Here is a 21,554-nt window from a genome sequence, read left to right as displayed (position 1 = left end):
CAGGCTCTGACACCCTCACCCCCAACAAGTTTCTTCTCATATTCAAGTGGAACCTCCTGTGTTCCAGTTTGCACCCGTTGCCCCTTGTCCTGTCACTGGTTGTCACCAGAAGAGCCTGGCTCCATCCTCCTGACACTCCCCCTTTCCATATTGATCCCCAGGAATGAGTCCCCCCTCAGTCTCCTCTTGTCCAGCTCCAGAGCCCCAGCTCCCTCAGCCTTTCCTCACACGGGAGATGCTCCACTCCCTGCAGCATCTTGGTGGCTGCGCTGGACTCTCTGCAGCAGTTCCCTGTCCTGCTGGAACTGAGGGGCCACAACTGGACACAAGATTCCAGGTGTGGTCTCCCCAGGGCAGAGCAGAGGGGCAGGAGAACCTCTCTGACCTACTGACCACCCCCTTCTAACCCACCCCAGGTACCATTGGCTTCCTGGCCACAAGGGCCCAGTGCTGGCTCATGGTCATCCGAGTGCCTCAGCTCCCCGACAGGGCCGCGGGAGCCCCTCATACCCCTCTTTACAGACGGTACAAACATGGGATGGATCTGTAGGATTTAATGCTCTTCTCAGCATTTTTATTACTATTTTAGGGAGACTGTGCCACAGCTGTGGCTGGGGGGGCTGGCGCTGACCGGGCCATCGTCCCCCTCTGCCGACCAGCCCAGGTCACCCTTGGCACAGGACAGGGAAAGGGGGGCCATGCAAAGGGGTCCCTTTGTTGACTGGGGCCCACAACTTCGAGCCTCCCTGGAGCTGCCATATGCTCACACCGGAAAATACCCTTTATCTCCCGATTTCCACAAGGAGCCGGTGAGGTCCAGCCAGTGCCCGTTACCCCTCGGCACCACGGGCAGGGGGTCTGTGGTGCTGACTTTGGGGTTGAAGCCCGGCTGCTCGTGAAGGGACACGCCAGGCGGGTCTGTCCCCACTTGGAATTGTCACATCGGGAGCCGAGGTCCCTTCTCGGGGCTGGTGGGGGGCTGGCCGGGGCCGGGGCTGGCCCGCATCCCCGTGGGGATGTAGTACAGGCCCTCCAGGTACCCGCAGTCGGGACCCCCGGCAGTGGGTGGCCCCTCACTCTTGGGAGCGGGGCTGAAGGTCCCTGAGAAGCTGGGGTTTTCGGCAGCCGGCAGCTCGGGGTGCACCGGGGAGGGGGCAGCAGGCGGTGGGGGTGCCGGGAGCCCCGGGAAGCCGCTGTAAGGCACATAGGGTGGAGCGTAGACCCCCGGGGCCATGACCATGGGGTTGAAAGGAGCCTGGTAGAGCCCGGCATGCGATGCCACCGGTGGGATGAGCACCTCTAGGTACTGCCCCGTCTCAGGGTCATAAAGTGTTTTCAGCTGGGGCTGCCGCGGCGGCTCCATGTAGTAGCATTTCCCACTGTCGGGATCGACGAGCATCCTCCGGTGCGTGGGCAGGTGGGGGGCGAAGGGCTTGGTGGGGCTCTGCGTGCTCTTACTGCTCGGTGAGGGGCCGTCGGTTCCCCTTAGGAGATGGGGGGTGTCCTCGGGGCGAGGCTGGGGCTGGGCTGGGGGCAGCGGCACCGGGCGCTCTGCGGACACCAGGCCCTCGGGGGGCCGGGGCAGGGGGGCATCGGGGCCCTGTTTGCTCCAGGGTGCTTCCCCACCTGGCAGGGTCCCCAGTGGAGCGCCAGATGGGTTGGGGACCAAAGAGGAGCCAAAGGATGAGCTGGCCATGTTGGAGATCGATGGGTGCCCAAGGGATGCGGGGACTGGGTTGGTGACCAAGGGGGACCCAAAGGATGAGCTGGCTGGGTTGGGGAGCAAGGGGAAGCCAAGTGATGAATTGGTCAGATTAGGGACTGAGGGGATCCCAAAGGATGCACTGGATGGATTTGGGACCAATGGGGGCCCAAAGGATGCACTGGATTGATTAGGGACCAAGGGGGTCCCAAAGGATGCACTGGATGGATTGGGGACCAATGGGGGCCCAAAGGATGCACTGGATTGATTAGGGACCAAGGGGGTCCCAAAGGACGCACTGGATGGATTAGGGACCAATGGGGACCCAAAGGTTGCACCACACAGGTTGGGGACCAAGGGAGTCCCAAAGGATACGCTGGCTGGGTAGGGGATTAGGGGGGTCCCAAAAGACTTGTTGGTGGGGTTGGAGACCAAGGGAGCTCCAAATGATGTGCTGGCCAGGGTGGAGGCTGATGGGTAGCCTAAAGAGGAGTTGGTCGTGTTAGGGACCGTGGGAGCACCAAAGGATGCGCTCATTGGCTTGGGGACTGAGGGAGCCCCAAAGGATGTGCTGGCTCGGTTGGGGACCGTGGGGGTCCCAAAGGATGCGCTGGCTGGGTTGGGGACTGAGGGGGTCCCGAAGGATGTGCTTGCTCGGTTGGGGACCATGGGGGTCCCAAAAGACGCACTGGCTGGGTTGGGGACTGAGGGGGTTCCAAAGGACGTGCTGGCTCGGTTGGGGACCATGGGGGTCCCAAAAGACGCACTGGCAGGGTGTGGGACTGAGGGGGTCCCAAAGGATGTGCTCGCTTGGTTGGGGACCATGGGGGTCCCAAAAGATGTGCTGGCTGGGTGGGGGATTATAGGGGTCCCAAACGACACGCTGGCTGGGTTGGGGACTGAGGGGGTCCCAAAGGACGCACTGGCTGGGTTGGGGACCATGGGCAGTTTTGCCATGGGCGAGGATTCGGGGGCTCTCACAGGAATTGCTAAGTAGTTGGAGTTCTCGGCGGGCAGGTGCGGCTCGGTGTCCGCCGGCCACTTCGCCGAGTGCTCCCAGGCCTCCCTGCGCTCCGGCAGCTGCCCGGGGGGACCTTCATCACCGTCCCCGGCTCGAAAGGGGGCGGCGGGGGGGCTGGTGCTGCCGGCAGAGCCGCTGCTCCCTGCCGACCCCGGCTCGCCCGTGGGTGGCTTCGGCGCGCCGCTCGCCGCCGCTGTCCAAGGCTGTGGGTGCACGTTGCCGCTGGCCGGGGGGACGGCTCGGGGGTCCCCGCCGTCACTGCTGCCGTGCCGCTGCAGCGCTGACCCAGGCCCCTCAGTGGCGCAGAGCCCCCCGGTGCCACCGCGGCCACGGGCGTCCTGTCCCTCGGCGGGCGCGGGCGGCGGGAGCAGGACGGTCTTCTCGGTGCGCAGCAGCGCGCTGCTCTGCGCCGGGGCGGCGGCTGCGCCCGCCGGGGAGCGCCGGCCCACCAGCACGTGCAGGTGGGTCTCCACGTGCGGGACCCCCTCGGCCAGCGGCGCCCGCGGCGGCAGCCTCAGCTCGCTCCGCTCCCGGCGCGGGGGCGACGCGGCGGGGCCCTCCGCGGGGGCCGGATCCCTCCGCGTGGCCTGGACCCTCGTGATGTGGACGGGGGAGCCCTGCTGGGGCGCGGCTTGGCTGCCGGCGAGCTGCGCGGGACCCTCGGCGTGTGCCGGGGCCGCCTCTCGGCCGGTGGCCGCCGGCACGTCCCCGTCCCCTGGCTGCGGCGCCGTCTCCCGCCGGCGGACCGAGGTGCAGTGGATGACGAGCGGGGCGGCCGGCGGCGGGTCCCCGCTGCCCACCGGCGCTGCGGTGCCGGGGGATGCGCCGGCGGCCCCGAAGCAGAGGCTGTAGCTGCTCTTCACCAGCTTGCGCACGTCCCGGGGCTGGGGGACGCGCCCCTTCCCCTTCTCTTCCGTCTTGGGGGGCACAGCCGGCGGGGACCCCCGTGCCGGGGTGCCGGGGCTGTGCGGCCGGCGGGGCACGGCCGGTGGCTTCTCCTCGCGCGGGCCCTGCGGGACCAGCCTCACGTCCTGCGCCCGGGAGGTGAAGAGGCGGCGGGGCGGCGCGGCGGGGCCGTCGGGCTCCGCGGGGAGGGTTTGGGGGTGGCCGGGGCGGATGGCTCGCTGCCGCAGGCTGGGCCACGGCCTCGGCGCCCTCTCAAACCGGGGGGCAATGTCCAGCGCCTTCCCCGCATCGGGGGGGGGCTCGAACAAGGCGCGCGCCCGCCGGTAACGGATCCGCTCTGCCGCCGGTTCCTCAGCGACGCCGGGCAGCCGGTGACCCCCCAGCACCTCCTGGTACTTCATCCTCTCGTTGAGCTCGTTGAAGGTCTTCTTCAGCTTGCAGACGCTCTCCCTCGTTGCCTCGCTCAGCACCACGCCCTTGGTGGGACGGGTGCTGGCGTCCCCCGCGGCCACCGGCATCCCGCCGCCTCGCAGGTCCTCGGCGGAGAAGCTGCAGTCGGAGCGGGACAGCGAGCTGGACTTGCCCTCCAGGCCGTCTCCCAGCAGGTCGGTGCCGGCGGAGGACGGACCCGAGGAGGTCGAGCTGCCCCGCAGCCCCTTCTGCTCCATCTTGATCCTCTGCTCGTACTGCATCTTCTTGGCCAGGACGTTTTTCACCAGGGACGAGGCCGCCCTGGTCTTGCTGGCGTCGCTGTCCAGGGAGGCCGTCTTCATGAACTGCTTGTAGTTGAGCCTGAAGTCCTCTCCCATGGCCCTGCCCTTGCTGGGGGGCTCCTTCCTGGCGGGGGGCAGCGGCTGGGGGGCTGGACCATCACCCCAGGGGCCAAAAGCCGTCTCCTTCCTCTCCTTCCTCTTCAGCAGGATCTGGCGCTTGGGGACCGTCCTCTTCTTGCCGTGGCCCTTCCTGGCCTCCCCGCTCTCCAGCTCCACATCCACGCACTCGAACTGCTCCTTCCCCAGCAAGCCCAGCAGCTCCCCATCCACGCCGGTGGGGAAGGGCCAGCCCACCCGGCCATGGAGGGCTGTCACCGCGCCCCGGGTCTCGCCGCCGCCCGCCGGCCACCGCCGCGGCCGCCCGCCGTCCTCCGACAGCGAGTTGGAGAGGCTGGAGGAGGTGTGGGAGCTGCACATGTCGAGGTGGGCGCCGGGGAGACCCGAGAGGCTGCGGAAGGCCCTGGCCGTCAGCGCCCGCACCTCGCCGTCCAGCTCGTCCGAATCGCTGGGCGTCCCGCCGAGCATCCCGCCGGGGTTCCGCGGCCGAGCCGGCTCCGCGGCCGTGCTGGTGGCAGCCTGCCGGTCCGCGCCGAGGGCACCCATCCTGCTCCCCGGCGCCGCGCTATTCTTAGCCGCGCTGGACAGCTGAGCCGGCCGCGGGCGGGCGAGGGGGCCGGCCGGTGGGGGGACACCAGGGGCTCCCGGAGCCCAGCGCCCCGGAGCAGCCCCCTCGGCACAGCCGCCTCGCCGCCCCGCGTCCCGGGGGGGCGTCCCCTCCTCGTCCAGAAACTCCAGGCAGTCCTTGAAGGTCTCGGTCCCCTCCGAGCACAGGGCGGAGTGGTAGGAGGAGACGGAGGAGCCCGACATGCTCTTGGCGAGGTCGTCGCGGGGGAGGCCGGGGAGGTGGCCCTCCTCCTCCGACGCGGACCGCTGGCCGTCCCCACCGCCGCGGAGCCCCTCGCCATCCGTGTCCGCATGGGGCAGCAGCACGGGGTCCCTCTTCCCGCGGGGCATTGTGGCAGGATGACCCCGGGGGGTGCCAGCCGGTGCCAAGGGACCCTCCTCGGTGCCGGGGACGCTCCGTCAGGGACGCCGGCTCGACCTTCTGGCTCCGTCGCCGTGCGGGCGGCTGGACGCGGCGGGACGGGGCAGCCCCTCGATCACATGGGCCCCAGCGAGCGCCAGCCCGGGGGAGGCGATGCCAAGTGCGTTGCGGAGATGCCACTGCTGCCCCCGGCTATAGGGGTCTGCCGGGGGCTGCCGGCCCTGTCCCACACCCCCTCACCCCGTGTTGCAGCCCCCCGCATCCACAGGAGAGGCCCAGGGTGTCCCTGTGCCCATGGGGGTACCCGGGCTGTGTCCCCCGGCACAGCGCTGTGGGCGGCACGGGGGGCCCTGCGCTGCTGCTCCGTCCCCACCGCAGCTCCTCTCCCAGCCGCGCCGCAGGGACAGCGTGTCCCAGGGGCTGCCCCAAACCCACCCGCCCCCAGAACCAATTGCGGGTGGCCAGGAAGCAAAACTCAAGGCTGCAAATCAAACTGGGCACCGAGCACCTCTGGGACTCACAAGAGCTGAATGATGGACGGCTGCTTTTTGCCTCTTTCGGGGGGACCCAAAGCAAGCAGTGGGGCACACGGCATGGCAGCAGGGTCTGTGCAGCCTGCCGGCCCCAACTGCTGCAGCGGAGCTCGGCCCCGGCTCCCGGGGGATTTTTGCAGTGAAGCAGCGGTAGCAGGTGCTCCCCGGCACTGCCAGCCCCGGAGCAACCCGATGCCCAAGTCAAGTGGGTTCATACAGAGACTAAATTTAAACCTTGGCAAGGAAAAGGAAGAGAGGAGAGCTTCCCTGATCGCCAGGCTGCTGCTTAACCCTTCGCTGCTGAGCAGGGCTGTGCTTGCCGGTGGCATTTGTGGCCATGGGGAGCAGAGGGGACCTGCCTTGGGCACAGTGGTCTCGTGCAAGAGGGTGTGTGTGGGATTTCAGATCCCCGACTCCCTCCAGCCTGGCTTTGCAGGAGCCGGTGGGATGGAGGAGCTCCCCATGCTGCCTGGGCTGCTCGCAGCACCCCAACACCTCGGCTGCTGCTTGGGTGCTGCAGCCACCCTGTGGTTCCCAGGCGAGGGGCCCAGAGCTCAGCCTGGCGCTCCCAGAGTCTCCCCAAGCCCAGGACAGCAGCCCGGCCGGCGCCTCCTGAGTCACCGCTGGCTCTGTCCCCTGCACAGCCGGATCTGCAGTGTGGGGGACGCACGGACCCACAGCGGGGGGAACGCAGCTCCCCGGGGCTGAGCTGCCCCCTCGGCCCCCGGCTCGTCCAGACCCCAGAGAGATGCTGTGTTGCTCTCCCTCCCGCACCGACGGTCACATCCAGTGCCCCAGCGCTGGTGAAAAGGGATGTTGGTCCAGCCGGGGTCAGCGCTGTCCTGCTGAGCCCCCCGGGTGCACGGGGGGCACCGCGCTGGGTGAGGAGCGAGGGCAGAGACGGCACTGGGGGAACACGGGCTGCGGGACGTGGTGATGCTCTGGATAAGGTAAAACAATCAGCTCACTGAGCTCTCCCTGGACACAGAGGGAAAGGTCCTTGTGCTGCTGCCCGCAGGTCCTGTTGTCCCAGCGGCGGGTACAAGGCTGATTTAGAGCAGTGACTTGTCTAATTGCTTTAACCCTTCGCCTCTTTCCCAGCACTCAGCACAGCTCTGCTGCTGCTGCGCCCTTCTCTGACACTGTCCTGCCAGAACCGAAACAGTGTCAACAGCTGCCACAAGCGGGTGACAATACCGGAGGCTGCGAGGGCGGTTGGAAGGTACCGTCGCACACCCACTGTTCATCCGCTTCCCGGCCCCCGCGCTGGGGACACGGGATGGCCCCGCACGCTCCACAGAGCCGGCTCTATGGACCGGCCAGCGTGGCTGGTTCCTTCCAGCATCCCTGAGGCTGCCGGAAGCAGGTGTGTGGTGGGAGCACAGAGGAAAGAGCCCGGGTGGTCTTGTCCCACCAGGGCTGCCGGTGACACACTGGGCAAGAGACACTCCTGTTCTGCACCTCCTGCTCCTTGGGGACATCCCCCTGCTCGGCATGGATCATGATTTCCACATGAAGAAGAGAGAGGAAGGCGTGGTGGAGATGCCCGGGGTGCTCCTGCCAACCAAAATACGACCATACAATGCTGACCAATATCTCAGGGTGGGTGTCAGAGGATGGACCAGACTGTTCAGTGGTGCCAAACGCCAGGGTGAGGGGCAACGGGCACAGACTGAAACACAGGAGGGTCCATGTGAACATGAGGAGAAACTTGTTTGCTGGGAGGTGCCAGAGCCTGGCCCAGGCTGCCCAGAGCGGGTGTGGAGTCTCCTTCTCTGAGACATTCAAACCGCCTGGACCCACCTGTGTGATCTGCTGTGTGACCCTGCGTGAGCAGGTGGGGCTGGGGATCTGCAGGGGTCCCTGCAGCACAACCGGGCTGGGATGCTGTGATTCTTTAGGTTAAGAGGCTGTAAACCTGTCTTCCAGGTGCAGAGGGAACAGCCTGTGAAGCACAAGCACGTTACAGAAGAACGGGTGGACCCAGACTTGCTACTTAAATACTGATTTATATTTAAACCAGCATGATACTGCCTGCAGACTTAACACCGCATTTGCTTATTAACTTGTTCTTTCTGTGCCAGCTCCGTGCCTGCACCTCTGACCCGGGACCAGCACCGAGAGGGAGCGATCCAACCTCAACCTCCCCTGGTGCAACTTGAGGCCGTTTCCTCTGCTCCTGGCGCTTGTTCCTGGGGAGCAGAGCCCGACCCCCCTGGCTCCAAGCTCCAGTCATAAGGTTCCCCCTGACTTCGTGTCATCGCCATGTGCGATCGCTCTGCGCAGGGGGCGTGGCCTGCGCAGACCCCCGCCCCGCCCCCTCGGGGGCGGGGCGGGGGTCTGCGCAGGCCACGCCCCCGTGAGGGGCGGCAATAGCGGCCGGCCCGGTCTCCTAGCAACGCTCGCGCCCGCTCCCCCCCCTTCCCCAACTCGGCCTCTTAAAGGGGCCGCGGCCGGGAATCGCCCAGGGTCTATCCCGCAGCCACCGAGACGTCAAGTCTTCATGAAAACTAACTAATTAATTCACTGCCTACCCATTTGCAAGCCCCCGCTATTCCCGGGGAGCCAAGGGAAGCCGACCTTCCAGTCTCATCTTCTGCTTCTTAGTTGCAGAGAAGCCTCTTACAGCTCTCCACAGGTGCTCTCCCACCCCCTAAAGCGCTTTGAGATCTTTAGGTGAAAGGCGCGATCTATTTCAAGTGTAAAATACCCGGTACGAATTCAAGCTCCACACGGGACGTCACATAAATCCAGTGAAGTCGTGGTGTTGTCACTTCACAGCCATGGGAGTCAAACAGGAGCCACAGGGAAGATACCAAACCTGCAATCAAGCCCAACCACTGTTACCTATTTCAAACCTATTCTGCAAACTGTTTAATATATAAAAAGCAACCTTAAAATAGTTCTGCTTTTTATACACACTCCCATGACGTGCTCAAAACTGGGCAATAGCAGGATGAAGGCTGCCCGCCTTACTTTGAGTCACCTTATTGATCCAGAATAATAAACCCAAAGGTTTTTACGCCGTGTGTCACTACAACCCCATTTCTCCTGGTCCTTTTCCACTCCCACTGACAAACTCTGCTCTGCTGCCCCAAGTTCTCCTACAAAGCTGGGAACAACCATTAACATGAAAATGCTACTTTAATGAGTCGTTATGTTGTTTTATAATTTTTTTAACCCCCTGCTTCTGGCAGAAGTAGGGGGTAGTATGTACAGTCTTGCTAGAAAGTTGGGTAACCCAATGGCTTTTTTTACTAGGAACTAAACCACATAATTTTTGGTAATAATATAGTTAGGGCATTTACCTGGAGTAATGCTGTTCCCAGCAGCACAACCGTCCTCAACCTGCCTTTCAACGCCTGGTTTTGTGAAGGAGGATCAAGAAAAACAACAGGACACGACGACATGGAGCTGTTTCTTTGCAATACTGATCTCTACAGTGAAACATTCAGAACTGCTCAACAGAGTAAAAATATGCTACATCAAAACCGTACCAGGAAAAGCGGGACCCCTGTAACAGCTGGAGAAGAGTCGGCAGATAAAAATCAGAATTAAACAGCCAGCTTGAAAATACGCCACTGGAAACAGATGAGAAAATAAATACGGGTGTCCTTCCTCCACAATCTGGCAGACATGGGAATCGGTGCAATTCACAGACTCATCTCCTTGTGCGATGTTGCTGTCGGCATCTCCGTGTGTCGCCTCATAACGGAACAGAGGGACATGGTCCCAGTCAGACCAGTGCAGTCCCAGTCAGACCAGCACACGGTCCCGGTCAGACCAGCACAGGGTTACGTCCGTGTGACAGCGCGGAGAGTTTGGAGCTCACGTGTTCACCTGGAGCAGGTGCCCAACTCTTCTGAATTCAACACTGCGTGTTACAATCGAACGGAAACACGGCGCCTTCCACCTGAATCCCCACGGCAAAGCGCCGCAGAGCCAGGACATCGCTCGCGCTTCATCCCGACGTCGTCCGGTCGAGAGAATTGTAGGTCCACAGAAAATACAGAAAGCCAAGACATGTGCGTGCTGTCCCGGGAAGCACACAGCGTTTGGACGGCAGACAAAGCACGGACGGAGACGGGTTCCAAACTACTAGTGCCTCCCACGGAATTAATTTACAAAGTGCCACTGGTCCTTGGAACCAAATCTAGTGTACAGTATATATTACAGCAAATGCCGGCTCTTCAGCTGGTGCCGGCCCACCTCTGCACTTTATGCAGAAGGAATTGAATATTCAGACTCTTTACAAGAAACTCCTTCCCTTTTTATACAAAGGAAAATAAAAACATAAGTTAAACCAGCAATAAATAAAACTAGGGAAGGTGTGTGTCCCGCTCAGCCCCCTTTGTGCATCCCGATCAGACTGGAGAGCTTCTCACAGTGCTCAAGTTTCAGCGATTCCGCTTTCTGTTTTAACCGCTCGTCTCTGTATAGCTTGGCCAAATTGGACAGATCAGACTCTGAAAGATGAAAAAGAATATATATATATATATATATATTAGGATAAAGCCGTGAGTCTGCTTTAAAGAACAGTTTCTCAGTGCTTTGTTTTCCTCATGGCATGGGGTTTTTTAATTCACTTTGCTTCAGTGAAACTGGGCATGTTAACCATGGCAAGAGGTTTGCCCAGAAGCCATTGTAATTGTTTGCTTTAATAATTACAGGAAGGTGACAGAGGGACTCCTCTGAAAGGCCTCTGTGCCCATTCATGAACAATCGCAAATGTACTTTGCATATTTTCCCCCCCTTCTTCTCAAAACTGAAGTAATCCCATTGTTTAAATTATTTCCCCCCAGTAACTAAGAGAAATTCCTTTGGCTGATTAGCTAGAGAAGTCTTAATATAACTTTGTCCCTGAAGAGTAATTTAGATCCAGGATTAGATGCACCTAAGAGAACAGCAGCGATTCGCTTCTGAAAAGGTCAGAATTTCCCTAAGCACGGGCTGCCTGATGACAATTTTTCAAAGAGCTTTTCTGTATCTTACAAGCCCCTCATTCTATAAAACAATTCAAAGTGGAAAGAGCTTCAACAGGTCCCTTCACGCCTGACATCCCATGTCTCTGTCCCACTGAAATTTAAACCGTTTGACCCTCCGCCTCTTCACTGAAAAGCTTCACACACTGCCAGGCAGCAACATTTCCTTTTAGATCAGGCATCAGTTTTTAGGTTTTATAATTTAAGTGCCACAAACCACAGCAGACGCCACTTTTAGACACTGTCCTGCTGCGAAGGCAGGAACGGTGACACAAGTGACGAGACACGGATACATCTGTTTCTGTTGAAGTTTTAATTAATGTAGTTGGACACCAGGTAACACTTTTCAAGTCATAAACTCAAGGACTTGAATAAAAAGTCAATCTGTTCTTACAGAACTAACCTATGTTCATTTTGCTGGTGCTTAAGAGAAATGCACCCACAGTGCACAAAACAAACGTGCATTCAACACACAAAATAAACCAAGCTGACCACATGAAGTTAAACACTTAAACAAGAATTAACAGACCCAGTTATGGAACAACAGCTAAGAACTGCCTCAACATCTCCAGAGAACTTCTCCACAACGCTCCATCTTGTATTCGTGGTTTATTTTTACAAACCTGCCGGGACTAAAGTTAGCACAGCCTGGGCTGTGTTCACTACCTGCTCACTGGCCCAGGCACTAATCAATCTGTATTTTCTTTGTTTTTTTAATTACACTGGTCTCTTCAGGCTGTTGCTAATTGTGGACCTTGTAAATATATCTGCAGATGTGTGACTAATAAAGTCTCTACTTGGCACTCAATCACTTCCCCCTTCTCCCACTACCAGTTCTGGGGCACCGCACTCCTTGCTCACAGTTTTTGGGAAAGAGAGAATATGGCGACTTTCAGTCGCACAAAGTCAATTAAAAGGCTTTTTTCTTTCTGTAAGGAACAGATTCTATGTCTAAGGCAAGCCCAGGCATGAAGCTACACTGATGGTTATTAATAGCCACATTCTACCTCTGCGCTGCTCCTGCCAGCACCGATGCTGAGATCACAAGCCAAACACACCAAGAACTAAGGGATTGTTTGGGCTTTTATGGTCTTATTTATGGGTTCTTTTCCAGCTTCAGAGTCTATATCTATGTATTTCTCTTTAAAAGAAAGATTAGTAACTTTTATGTAACACAGAACAAATTAGTCTCTGGATGAAAACAAAACTTTTCCCGTCCAAAACCTGTTAGCAGTTTGAGTCACAACACTGCGCTAAGTCTGGCACAGGATTGAATGAGTCTTGTTGAGAGCACGTGTGGCTCCCATAATGATGCAACGGGTGAAGAAACCGTCAACAAGCGCAAAGTCAGGTTTTAGTAGCGTGCTGAGGACCGTTTGACACTGACTTGACTCATTTTAAGGTGATGAGCTCTTCAGAAAAATCAGTCACAACCACCCATCTTCAGCTAGCCCTTGTCATTTGATTGCTGTTCTTTTGTACCGCTACGGAAGGAGCAGGATTTGCTCTATTTTAAATGAACTAGAAGAGTAGTAATTAACAAATAGCACAATATGGGGTTAAAGTACACGGCTTTATACGCGCCATTTTGACTTTGGACTGATGTGAGAACTGTGAACAGTCACGTTTTTGTGTCCTCCCTTTCCACAATCAGTTGGTTTTAAAAGCCAATCTTGACTATGGTAAAAAACACGACCTCAAACTCAGCTAAAGATAGAAAATGCAAATAAGCGCACCCAAAAAGCCCAGAAGCAGGCCTTTTGAAAACTGATACCGGTCACGCAGCCCACTGCGAGATCACCAAAAGCACCCGAATAGGGTGCCGAAGCACCAAATAGGGCACAGGCTCTGCTGATGAAGTTCTGAAGAAAAACTTGGATCTTCTCGTGGAACCAGGCGAAGCAAAAGTTATTCTGCTCCAGCAAAAGGAATGTGGAACAGGTGATGTCTCGAGAACTTTTCTAGCCCTAACAATCTGTCAGAGCTAGGCAAGGTGGGACATGATACGTTTAAAGCATCATCACTTAGAGCTATTCAAGCATAAACACTGCGTGGAAACAAAACGTCTCAAAGGGTGAAATCTACTTTCCGCTTGTCTCTCAGAATCAACTGCAATTAATTTTGACAGACCCTCCAGAAGAGCGAATTCAGCACTCACAGAGATGTCTCTAAAGCGCCAGCGCAAGGTTTGAGGTGTTCCACGTGTCGGAAAATGAGGCTAAAAAGGGCAGCGCTTTGTGAAGCACAACGGCCGCTGGGTCAGAGGTGGGAACAAAAATCACTTACTTTGCTGTTTCTCCTTCCAGCAGCTGGTCTGAATGTAGTCTATGTAATCTTTTTCGACCGTTTTCTCAAGCTCTTGAAGTTCTGCTCCTTGATAATTCTTTTCAAAGTTTTTATCGACATAGTAAGGCACCTGCAAGTTCTCTGTTTCTCTGCTTATAACGTGGCCTATGGACCTGTGAAAACATTGTGGAGAAAGCAGTTTAGCAGTTCAAATATAAAGAAATGGAGAGGTTTTTCTCCACGTTACCGTTTCCAGAGGACAGGATTTTCAGCACCTCCTTTACAGCTGCTTTCTGCAGGACTGCAGCTCCCTCAGCCACTCAACAGGGAAATTACAAGTCTCGGGCAGAGCAAACCGCACATTACAAACACAATTCACTCAGCCCCGCTCCGCACCTCTAAAACCACAGCGAAAATTCCTAATACTTGGAAACATTTACAAAGAACTGATTCAGAGCTGACGCGGTTCCCTCCGAATACTCTGTGTGTGTGTGTTCTCACAGCTCAGTCCAGACACTTCCAAAACACGAGAGCAAATTTTATCTGCGGACGGAAGCTCCGTTCACTTTCTTGTGGTTTTGCTGGCAATTTCTGGCAAACTAGGTCCAGAAATCCATGGGAATTGACAACAAATATAGAGATATAGGCAAGGCACACAGCCCAGTACTGCATAATGCAATTGGTTCTGGATTTTCTTGGTTTCTGGATCCTTTAGCAGAAATGAGAATTCACAGGGGAGATTTGAGTTACACTTTCCTTTAGGGTTTTATAATCATCAGCAAGAGAAATGGGGCATGGAGTATCCCAAACAACACCCTGTAGGTAGAACCAGCAACTCGGGCACAGCCACTGGATTCAACTATTCTCTTTTAGTGCATTTCCTTATTTGAGCAAAGATACCCAGGCGTTTCTTTTTCCAAACCGCTGCCCAGAGAAAGAGGCAGGCGGCCAAAACATGAGGGTTACACTCTACCCAATGGAATCCAGTTTGCCCCTTCTGTTTCCTGGACTCCCCTTTTCCTTCTCTCTCGCTATTTCCCAGAGCTGCATTCTTGCTTTATATAACAATTGCTGCTAGTTTTTAGGCTTTTGGGGTTTTTTTAAGGATATGATTTAGGGAGACAGGCTGTGTACAAGGCCTGACTATCTCAAATCAACAGCAGAAGGGGAGGTGGCGAAGCAAAGTGGGAGAGATTAGCTGCTCCGGGGCAGCGTGGGAGGTTTCACACCCTCCGAAAAAACCAAAACAACAAACCCAAACCAAAAAACAACCAGCTTCTTATGCTGGGTTTACACACTGACATCTTGTGGTAAAATATGATAAAGGGCGAGGGGCGGCTGTGACAGCAGAGGGGATTCGGGTAGAAATTGAAGTCCTTTTGCTGCAAGAAGGGGAGTGTTCGGAGCGCTCTGCTATTGCTCTGTACAGACGGAAAGGCTTTTATTTATTTCAAGGCTTTAATGATTGGTGGAGTGTGACAATTCTTCCAGTGGAATCAGGGGTTTCAGAGCAGATTTGGATTTCTATCAAGTGGAATTCAGGTTTCAGGGCAGATTTGGATTTATATTGTCAGCTGCATGCTTAATTTCTTCCTGGCTTTACGTGGGACCCTCGGCATGGTCCCCAGTCCCTGGGCAGAGCAGGGCTGAGCTACACCCACATTCCTGCTGCTGGGCCACTGCGCAAACCCATTTCACACCAGTTGAGAAACGCTCTGGGCTCGGCGCCTCTGTTTGTTCAGCACACAGGAATATAAAGCACGTCACAGTTAACTTTGCAGCGGTAAAGCTTATTCTCAGAGGCTGTTGGTATTTCCTTATTTACAAAATGATAACACTTTCTAGAAAGAGCAGGACAGAACACTAATGTGCGTTTTCCTATCAAGCCCAACTTCCGTCTACCTCCTTATCGCAAACACCCAAGGCCAGAAAAATGTGGTTTTAAATGACTTACGATTTGTAGAACAGGCTGTAGGGTGGGTTAGTGGCCATCAGCTGAGTTATAACCGACACTATTATTATGATGAAAACTGGCATCAACTGAATAAATGCAGAATATGAATTCTGAAAAGAACGACAATAATTAGCGGACAAGGAAAAGCACAGACGGAAAAGGATACATCTGTTCACAGCAAGCAGTCTATCATAGATCAATGCATTAAATGTAAACTGAACGGAAAATAAGAGGAAGCACTTTCAAATTTTGAGAGGGATGACACTTTAATTTCAAAACAACCTTTACTAATAATCTCAGAAAGCTCTTTAAAGCCATTTTCTTCCAGTTACATTTTCATGACATTTCTTTCAGCTCCAGCTTTGTCCACAAGGCAACAGATTCCCAGAGCACCGAGCTTGTCAGAGACAATCCAAACCAAAGGAACACATTGTAAATCCCATTTATGCCCCCTGCTTTGCGCACATCTGAAGTTTGCCACCTGCATCCTTAAAAATCTCCATCTCTGCTCAAACACTGGCTAAAATGTCTGAAAAGTAAAGGGTTAAGAGACCACACGTAGTGTAATGTGGGACAGGATGGATTTGGTTTTTTGTTTGAATGAATTTGGTAGAACAAAAGAGTGGAAAAAAGTATTCAAGAGAAAACACAGATCTTTATTTCTGCTCTTCACTCGATTTGTCCAAGGGAGGCGGCACGTGTGTGTGTACGCTGGCAACAAATGACATCTTGTGTCTCATCTACAGGTTTCAGTTGGTAGAACAGTATCCCAGACCCATCCTGCCCTGGGCTGGAAAAAGGCCCCTGCAGCACCTGGGCAGAAACCGGGTGCGGATTTACTGAAGGATTAAATACGCCGCAAGGACAAGCCAGTACTTCTGTATCTGTTATCAGCCCATATTTGGACTAATTGGTGTTGCACCAGAGCTTGCAAAAAGCCAGGACAACGATTTGAGGATAAACCCTGAGCATTTAAGCATGAGAAAGTCTGTCCTGGCTTCAGATGCGCAAGTGGACCCCTTGCTCTGGTAAAATATTAATATTTAAGCCCAAGAAATACCCCCTTCTGGCTACCTGTGGCCTGTTTTCTTCCTCCTCCTGCTCCTGCGTCCACACTCTTTCATTTCGGTGCCTCCGTGGATAATAGTGTGCATCTCTGGCTACATTTGAGAACATATGGATATTTCCTGTTAAAAGAAGCCAAGAGAGAGTCGTGATTTTCACCCAGTTGAAGCGCTCACCTGTATTTCTCAGAGTTTCTAGTTGATTATCCATGGCCTGAATTACAGCTGTGAGACTGGAGAGTAAAAAGCGCAAACACGCCTCAGATTTAAATGTCAAAATAATATGTCATTCCAAAAAGTATACCAGAGAAATTGTAAGGTTTGCCCCCAAGCTCACCTTCATTTAAATCAAACTGCAGCAACACGCTACGAATCTTAATATTGTAGCTCGTATTTTAATATTGGTTTTGTCACATTCACTTTTAAGGCCGTAGCTTGTGTTGCATCCACAGGCTCTAAGCAGGAAAGTGTATTTGCTTCACCAGACTCAGGCCATGAATTATGGCTTCTCATAATTACTGAATATGGTCTTCTACACTCATTTCTACTTTCTCTTCCTTCATGTTATTAATCGTTTCACTTCATGATTTTTATAATAAGGGAAGAGATTTAACAAATGAGTTAAAAAAGAAGTACAATTCAGGATTTCCTTTCCTGCACCCTGAACGCAGTTGATTTATTTTTAAAAATTCTAAACCGAGGAAAGAATTGCATGTGCTGCTTTGATTTGAAGTTCCAATTCCAATTTTATCACCACATGAATATCTTAATAATAGCTGTGCTCTCCTCTTTTGAAATGCAAAATGTCTTTGTGTTAGAGGATTGAAATTTATGGCCTTTTGACAACAGAAAGGCAAATCTATTTTTAAGGCCTGGGAAAGACGTCACATTATTTTACACTCTTATACTGTCCTTTCAATGTCCCGAAGAATTCTGCAAGGAACCTGGGTGGAAATGACCTTTACTATTGTGTCAAAACATGTTTTGTTGTTTGTTCCAAGGCTCCATCAGAGAGCCACACAAGGCCAGCTTGAAAAAATAAACTTTATTTCTTTAAAGATTGTTTCTATCATTCAGCACTGCTCAGTTAATACTTTATTAAGCTGTAAAAATACAGAAGCGAGTGTGGGAAGCAAAGAATGGGGTTTGCAGGGTGCTGAGAGAAAACTTTCCCCAAATCCTAAGTTTCTCAAGGAATTTCTGCCAGCAGTTTCTTTTCCTTCCATGTGCATTTTTTTAACGAGAAGAAGTTCAACTTGTAGCCTCTACCCATGACAACTGCAGCACGTGGAGAGTTTCCCGTTAGACCTCATGACATTTAACATTTTCACTTTTAATATTTTTTCCACTGAATAGAGGAAAAATGTGCAGTAAAGGCAAAGCCACAAACCTGCCTGAGAAAGCTACACAAATGAGTTTATCCCAACACAAGCATTTTGGATTCATAATTCTAGAAATCCTGGGGACAGTGAGGCGTCAGGAAAACCAGCACAACACGGCAGCTCAGCACAAACTTGAGCTCAGGTGCACAAGTCATACTTAACATTGTGACAGTTTAAATCACGTTCTCTTCATATCAACTGTCTGGACACCCTGTTATTAGTAATTCTCTTGCCAAGCAGAAACTGTGTTGACTTTGCTTATTTGGAAAACAACTGAATGGATGATTTCCTGTAATTTAAAACTCATTTATTAGGAAAATGTACATAAATCCAAACCTAACCATTCTTTTGGCAAGGAAACTATTGTTTACTCCCAAGAGCTATCGCTATAAAATTATCGTTTTATTTTCTATTCTCTGCCACATCGATAAAAATTCCCATTTACTTCTTGCCGCTCTACCTGTCAAACCCGCCATGCCCAGTACCCAGATTCCTCCTGCGGCTCCTTGGTTTCTTGTCCTCGACCTGGAGCGCCCGTCGCCGCAGCCACGCAGCACTCACGTTCCACGAGGGCCACGTCTCGCTGGTGGCCGAGGCAAAACGCACACGCAGCTGTGATTTCTCGGGAAGGCAGAAATGGAAAAATTGCAAACTCAGTGCAAACACTGAGCTTGGCTCGCTTTGCACATCTACCCATCAAGTTTTGAGAACAATTTGAGGTGCCCTTAGCTGCAAGATGCTACCACACGGCGTAAGGCACAGGGAGCTTGTAAGTGATTAGTTTTAGCCTGTAGTAATGAGCATGGATGTGTGTTGCTTTATTTCACACCTCGGAGGTGAGAAGGTTCACGAGAGCGCTAAGGCAGTTCGGCAGGTACTGCCCTGGGCTCACCATACCTTTTAGATTTACTTTTAACCCAAACTTATCTTGCAGCATCTACTTTCACTACAAACACAAAAGCCGAGGCTGGACCGAGATGCGCAGGGAGCTGCTCCAGGTGCGGATCTGCTGCCGTGTTCCTGGATTCTGTGCACCCGTAACTGTCCTGGCAGGTGGCGCTTTCCAAGCTAACAAGTTTTAATTTCTTTACAATACACAACCTGCCGCCAGCCAAACGAACTCCCGTGTTTTCCTAATTATAGAGGCAGCAAGAGCCGCACTGCACTGGAACGCAGTTGGGTGTCCCCGCTACATCACCATCTGCAGATACCTCTGGTCCCTTCCCATTCCCACCTCGTTTTACCTCCCAAACCCCTGCTGGCTTCAGACAAGAGAGGGAAGAAAAGCAATGACAAAAAGAAGGGTCTTCAGCTACAGCTTGCCAAAAGAATGTTTAGGTCTGAATTTATGTACATTTTCCTAATAAAAAAATGAGTGTCAAATTACAGAAAATCATCCTTTCAGTCATTTTCCAAATAAGCAAAGTCGACACAGTTTCTACTTGGCAAGAGAATTACTAATAACAGGGTGTCCAGACAGTTAATACGAAGACAATGTGTTTTAAACTGTCACAATGTCAAGCAGGACTTGTGTGCCTGAGCTAAGTTTGTGCTGAGCTGCCACGTTGTGCTGGTTTTCCTGAGAGCTCGCTGTCCCCAGTCTTTCTGGAATTATGAATCCGAAATGTCTGCGTCGGGATAAACTCATTTGTGTAGCTTTCACAGGCAGGTTTGTGGCTTTGCCTTTACTGCACATTTTTCCTCTATTCAGTGGCAAAAAATATTAAAAGTGAAAATGTTAAATGTCGTTAAGTCTAAGGGAAAACTCTCCACGTGCTGCAGTGCTGCAGTTGTAATGGGTAGAGGCTACAAGTTGAATAAAAAAAAAACATTGCCTAGCCAGGAATCAAACAGCCTAACCCCTTGCCAGACTACAATGATCTCAGCCCTAACTTGTACTGTCAGAATTCGCCAGGACAGGGTGGGAGGTGAGGAACAAGCCCCGGCAGTGCGAGGTGTCACCCCATGGCAGCACTCTATCCTAGAAGCACTCCTATATGGCAAGGCTGGGCTTTGGGCTTTTTTGGGGAATGGAATTCAATCTGAAGTTTGAACCGTGCGTTAAGGGAGTTTTTCCAGGCATAAAAAGCCAGGAAGGGAGACAAGAGTGAATCCAAAAAGGTTTTTGCTCTTTTCAGATGTATAATCAGCTCCGCGATTGACACCAAGAGAATCTCCTTTACGTCTAGTATCGGTTTTAAAACTGCTGCAGACAGATACCAACCTGTAGGAAAGTGCCCACCAAAAAACACATTGAATATTTCTTCTGGTGTAATGTCCGCTTCGAATTCCGTGTAGTAGTTATAGTGCCTGGCCTGGCCAGTGCTGACGTGCTCTTGGTCGCTTCCGAATTCATCATATCGTAATCGTTTTTCGGGGTTGCTCAGAACGGCAAAAGCATTTCCTATTGCTGGAGAGTGAAGAAAAGCAGCGTTATGCCAGCGCACCGCGCCGTATTGCCAGATCGCAGACTCTTACAAGCAGAGTAGCAAAAAAGCCCAAACGGGCATAGAAAATTCGTGCTCAGCCAAAGATTTGAGTCACTTTTAACAGCGCCTTTGTAAAAGAAGTGTCATGACACTGGCATTACCTGTGATGGGACCTATTTCCTGCTATCGCAGACACCAGGAGAAAGACAAAAGCGTTAAAGTATCATGAGAAAACTGAAATATTTGCAAAAATGAGGTGAGAGCTCCACTTCAAGAGACTAAGAATGTAATATTTTATCAGATCAAACTGCGCACTGATATAGAAGTGCACCTGCATATACAATTTACAGCCAACAAAAGTTAATAACTGCAGAGACTAATTGAAATGCAGACCCGTATTCCAAGTTCTTCCGTCAGCAGAGATGCCTGGGAAGCCATACAGCACATCTACTTCACACTTTACAAGTATTTGTTTGGTTCATCTTCTTCCTTGCTCTTTGACAGAACGTGGCTGCAAACAAACTCACAGAGAAATACAACCCTAACACATGTAAAAAGTCCTTCGAAACCTCTCTATTTTAATGGACTATGAACAAATATCTTGCTTTCTTGGTGCTGCTGCAGAGAGCTGCTACACTGCATGGAAAAGCAAAAGATGCGAGAGTTGAGATGCTGACAATGGTGATACAGGTTGAGATTGCAACATTAATGAAAACTCCAGATGCAAAACATTCAAATTTCCTATTCTTGCGTCTATATTTTTATTCATGGCACAGAGCAGTTATTGATTACACAACACCACACTTGCTCGCATGTGCTGCTCTTATTTCCAAGCATCCTCCTGAACCTCTAACGGCATCTAGGAACGAGATTTGGGATCCGTTTCCCTTTGCTTTAATGGAAATCTCTATTTTGAGAATTAAAAGGTCAATCTTGCTGAAAAGCTGCGGGATTTTGCAGAGACAGCATATATAAGTCTATAAAAAGGACGAGCTACATGGGCCCACAGGACGCCTTTATATAAGGCGCAGAATTGTAAGTCCGAGGCGGTCTGTCCTCATTTTAGCGTCGTTTTCAGCGCCAGGCCCGCCCCCCCTTACCTTTAAACGCCTCGGTGGCCCCGGGGGCGCGGTTCTTGTCAGGGTGGAATTTGAGGGCCAGCTTTCGGTAAGCTCTCTTCAGCTCCTCGTCGCTGGCGTCCCTCTGCACCCCCAGGATCTCATAGTAGTTCCGACACCGCTTGATTCTAGAAGGGAGCACAGGGTTACCCCGTCCCCTCAGACACCGCGTCCCCTCAGACACCCCCTCACCGCGCACCCCCCGCTCCCCCGGGCGCCGCTCTCACCGCCTCACGCCGTCCAGCTGCTCCGCCGTGTAGGTCATGGCGGCGCCGGGGCCGCCCCTGGCCCCTCAGCGTCCCGCGGCGCCCCGGGCCGCCCGCGCCGCCATCTTGTCCGCGGAGGCGGCGGCCGCGCGG

The 21,554-nt window shown here is 53.4% G+C and overlaps 2 protein-coding genes across 2 annotated transcripts; both read right to left on the bottom strand.

Moving 5' to 3' along the window:
* Positions 1-648: 648 nt before the first annotated feature.
* PROB1 (proline rich basic protein 1) lies at positions 649-5,416 on the bottom strand (the record flags this gene model as incomplete). The annotated part of the gene is made up of 1 exon (XM_082063964.1): positions 649-5,416. The coding sequence occupies one exon, from the start codon at positions 5,414-5,416 to the stop codon at positions 938-940; it is 4,479 nt and encodes a 1,492-aa protein (XP_081920090.1). The 3' UTR covers positions 649-937.
* Positions 5,417-9,383: 3,967 nt separating this feature from the next.
* Positions 9,384-21,554, bottom strand: DNAJC18 (DnaJ heat shock protein family (Hsp40) member C18). The gene is made up of 7 exons (XM_082063895.1): positions 21,423-21,554; positions 21,178-21,323; positions 19,873-20,058; positions 16,277-16,389; positions 15,203-15,312; positions 13,249-13,421; positions 9,384-10,446 (listed from the first exon to the last, which is right to left on the bottom strand). Exons 1-7 carry the CDS (start codon positions 21,458-21,460, stop codon positions 10,322-10,324), a joined length of 891 nt encoding a protein of 296 aa, XP_081920021.1. The 5' UTR covers positions 21,461-21,554; the 3' UTR covers positions 9,384-10,321.

Source organism: Streptopelia decaocto (genome assembly GCF_964273445.1).
Source record: "Streptopelia decaocto genome assembly, chromosome: 12".
NCBI classification, from domain to species: Eukaryota; Metazoa; Chordata; class Aves; order Columbiformes; family Columbidae; genus Streptopelia; species Streptopelia decaocto.
The sequence above is the reverse complement of the archived record's forward strand: the minus strand, read 5'-3'. Positions and strand labels throughout refer to the sequence as shown.

What these genes read in the sequence shown, in the direction of transcription:
- DNAJC18 (XM_082063895.1), bottom strand. Translation starts at nt 21,460, where the DNA reads ATGACCTACACGGCGGAGCAGCTGGACGGCGTGAGGCG. An exon ending in CAGCTGGACGGCGTGAGGCG is followed by an intron (nt 21,324 to 21,422) that starts GTGAGAGCGGCG and finishes GCTCCCTTCTAG; the next exon opens with AATCAAGCGGTGTCGGAACT. An exon ending in TACAGCCTGTTCTACAAATC is followed by an intron (nt 13,422 to 15,202) that starts GTAAGTCATTTA and finishes ATGTTTTCACAG; the next exon opens with GTCCATAGGCCACGTTATAA.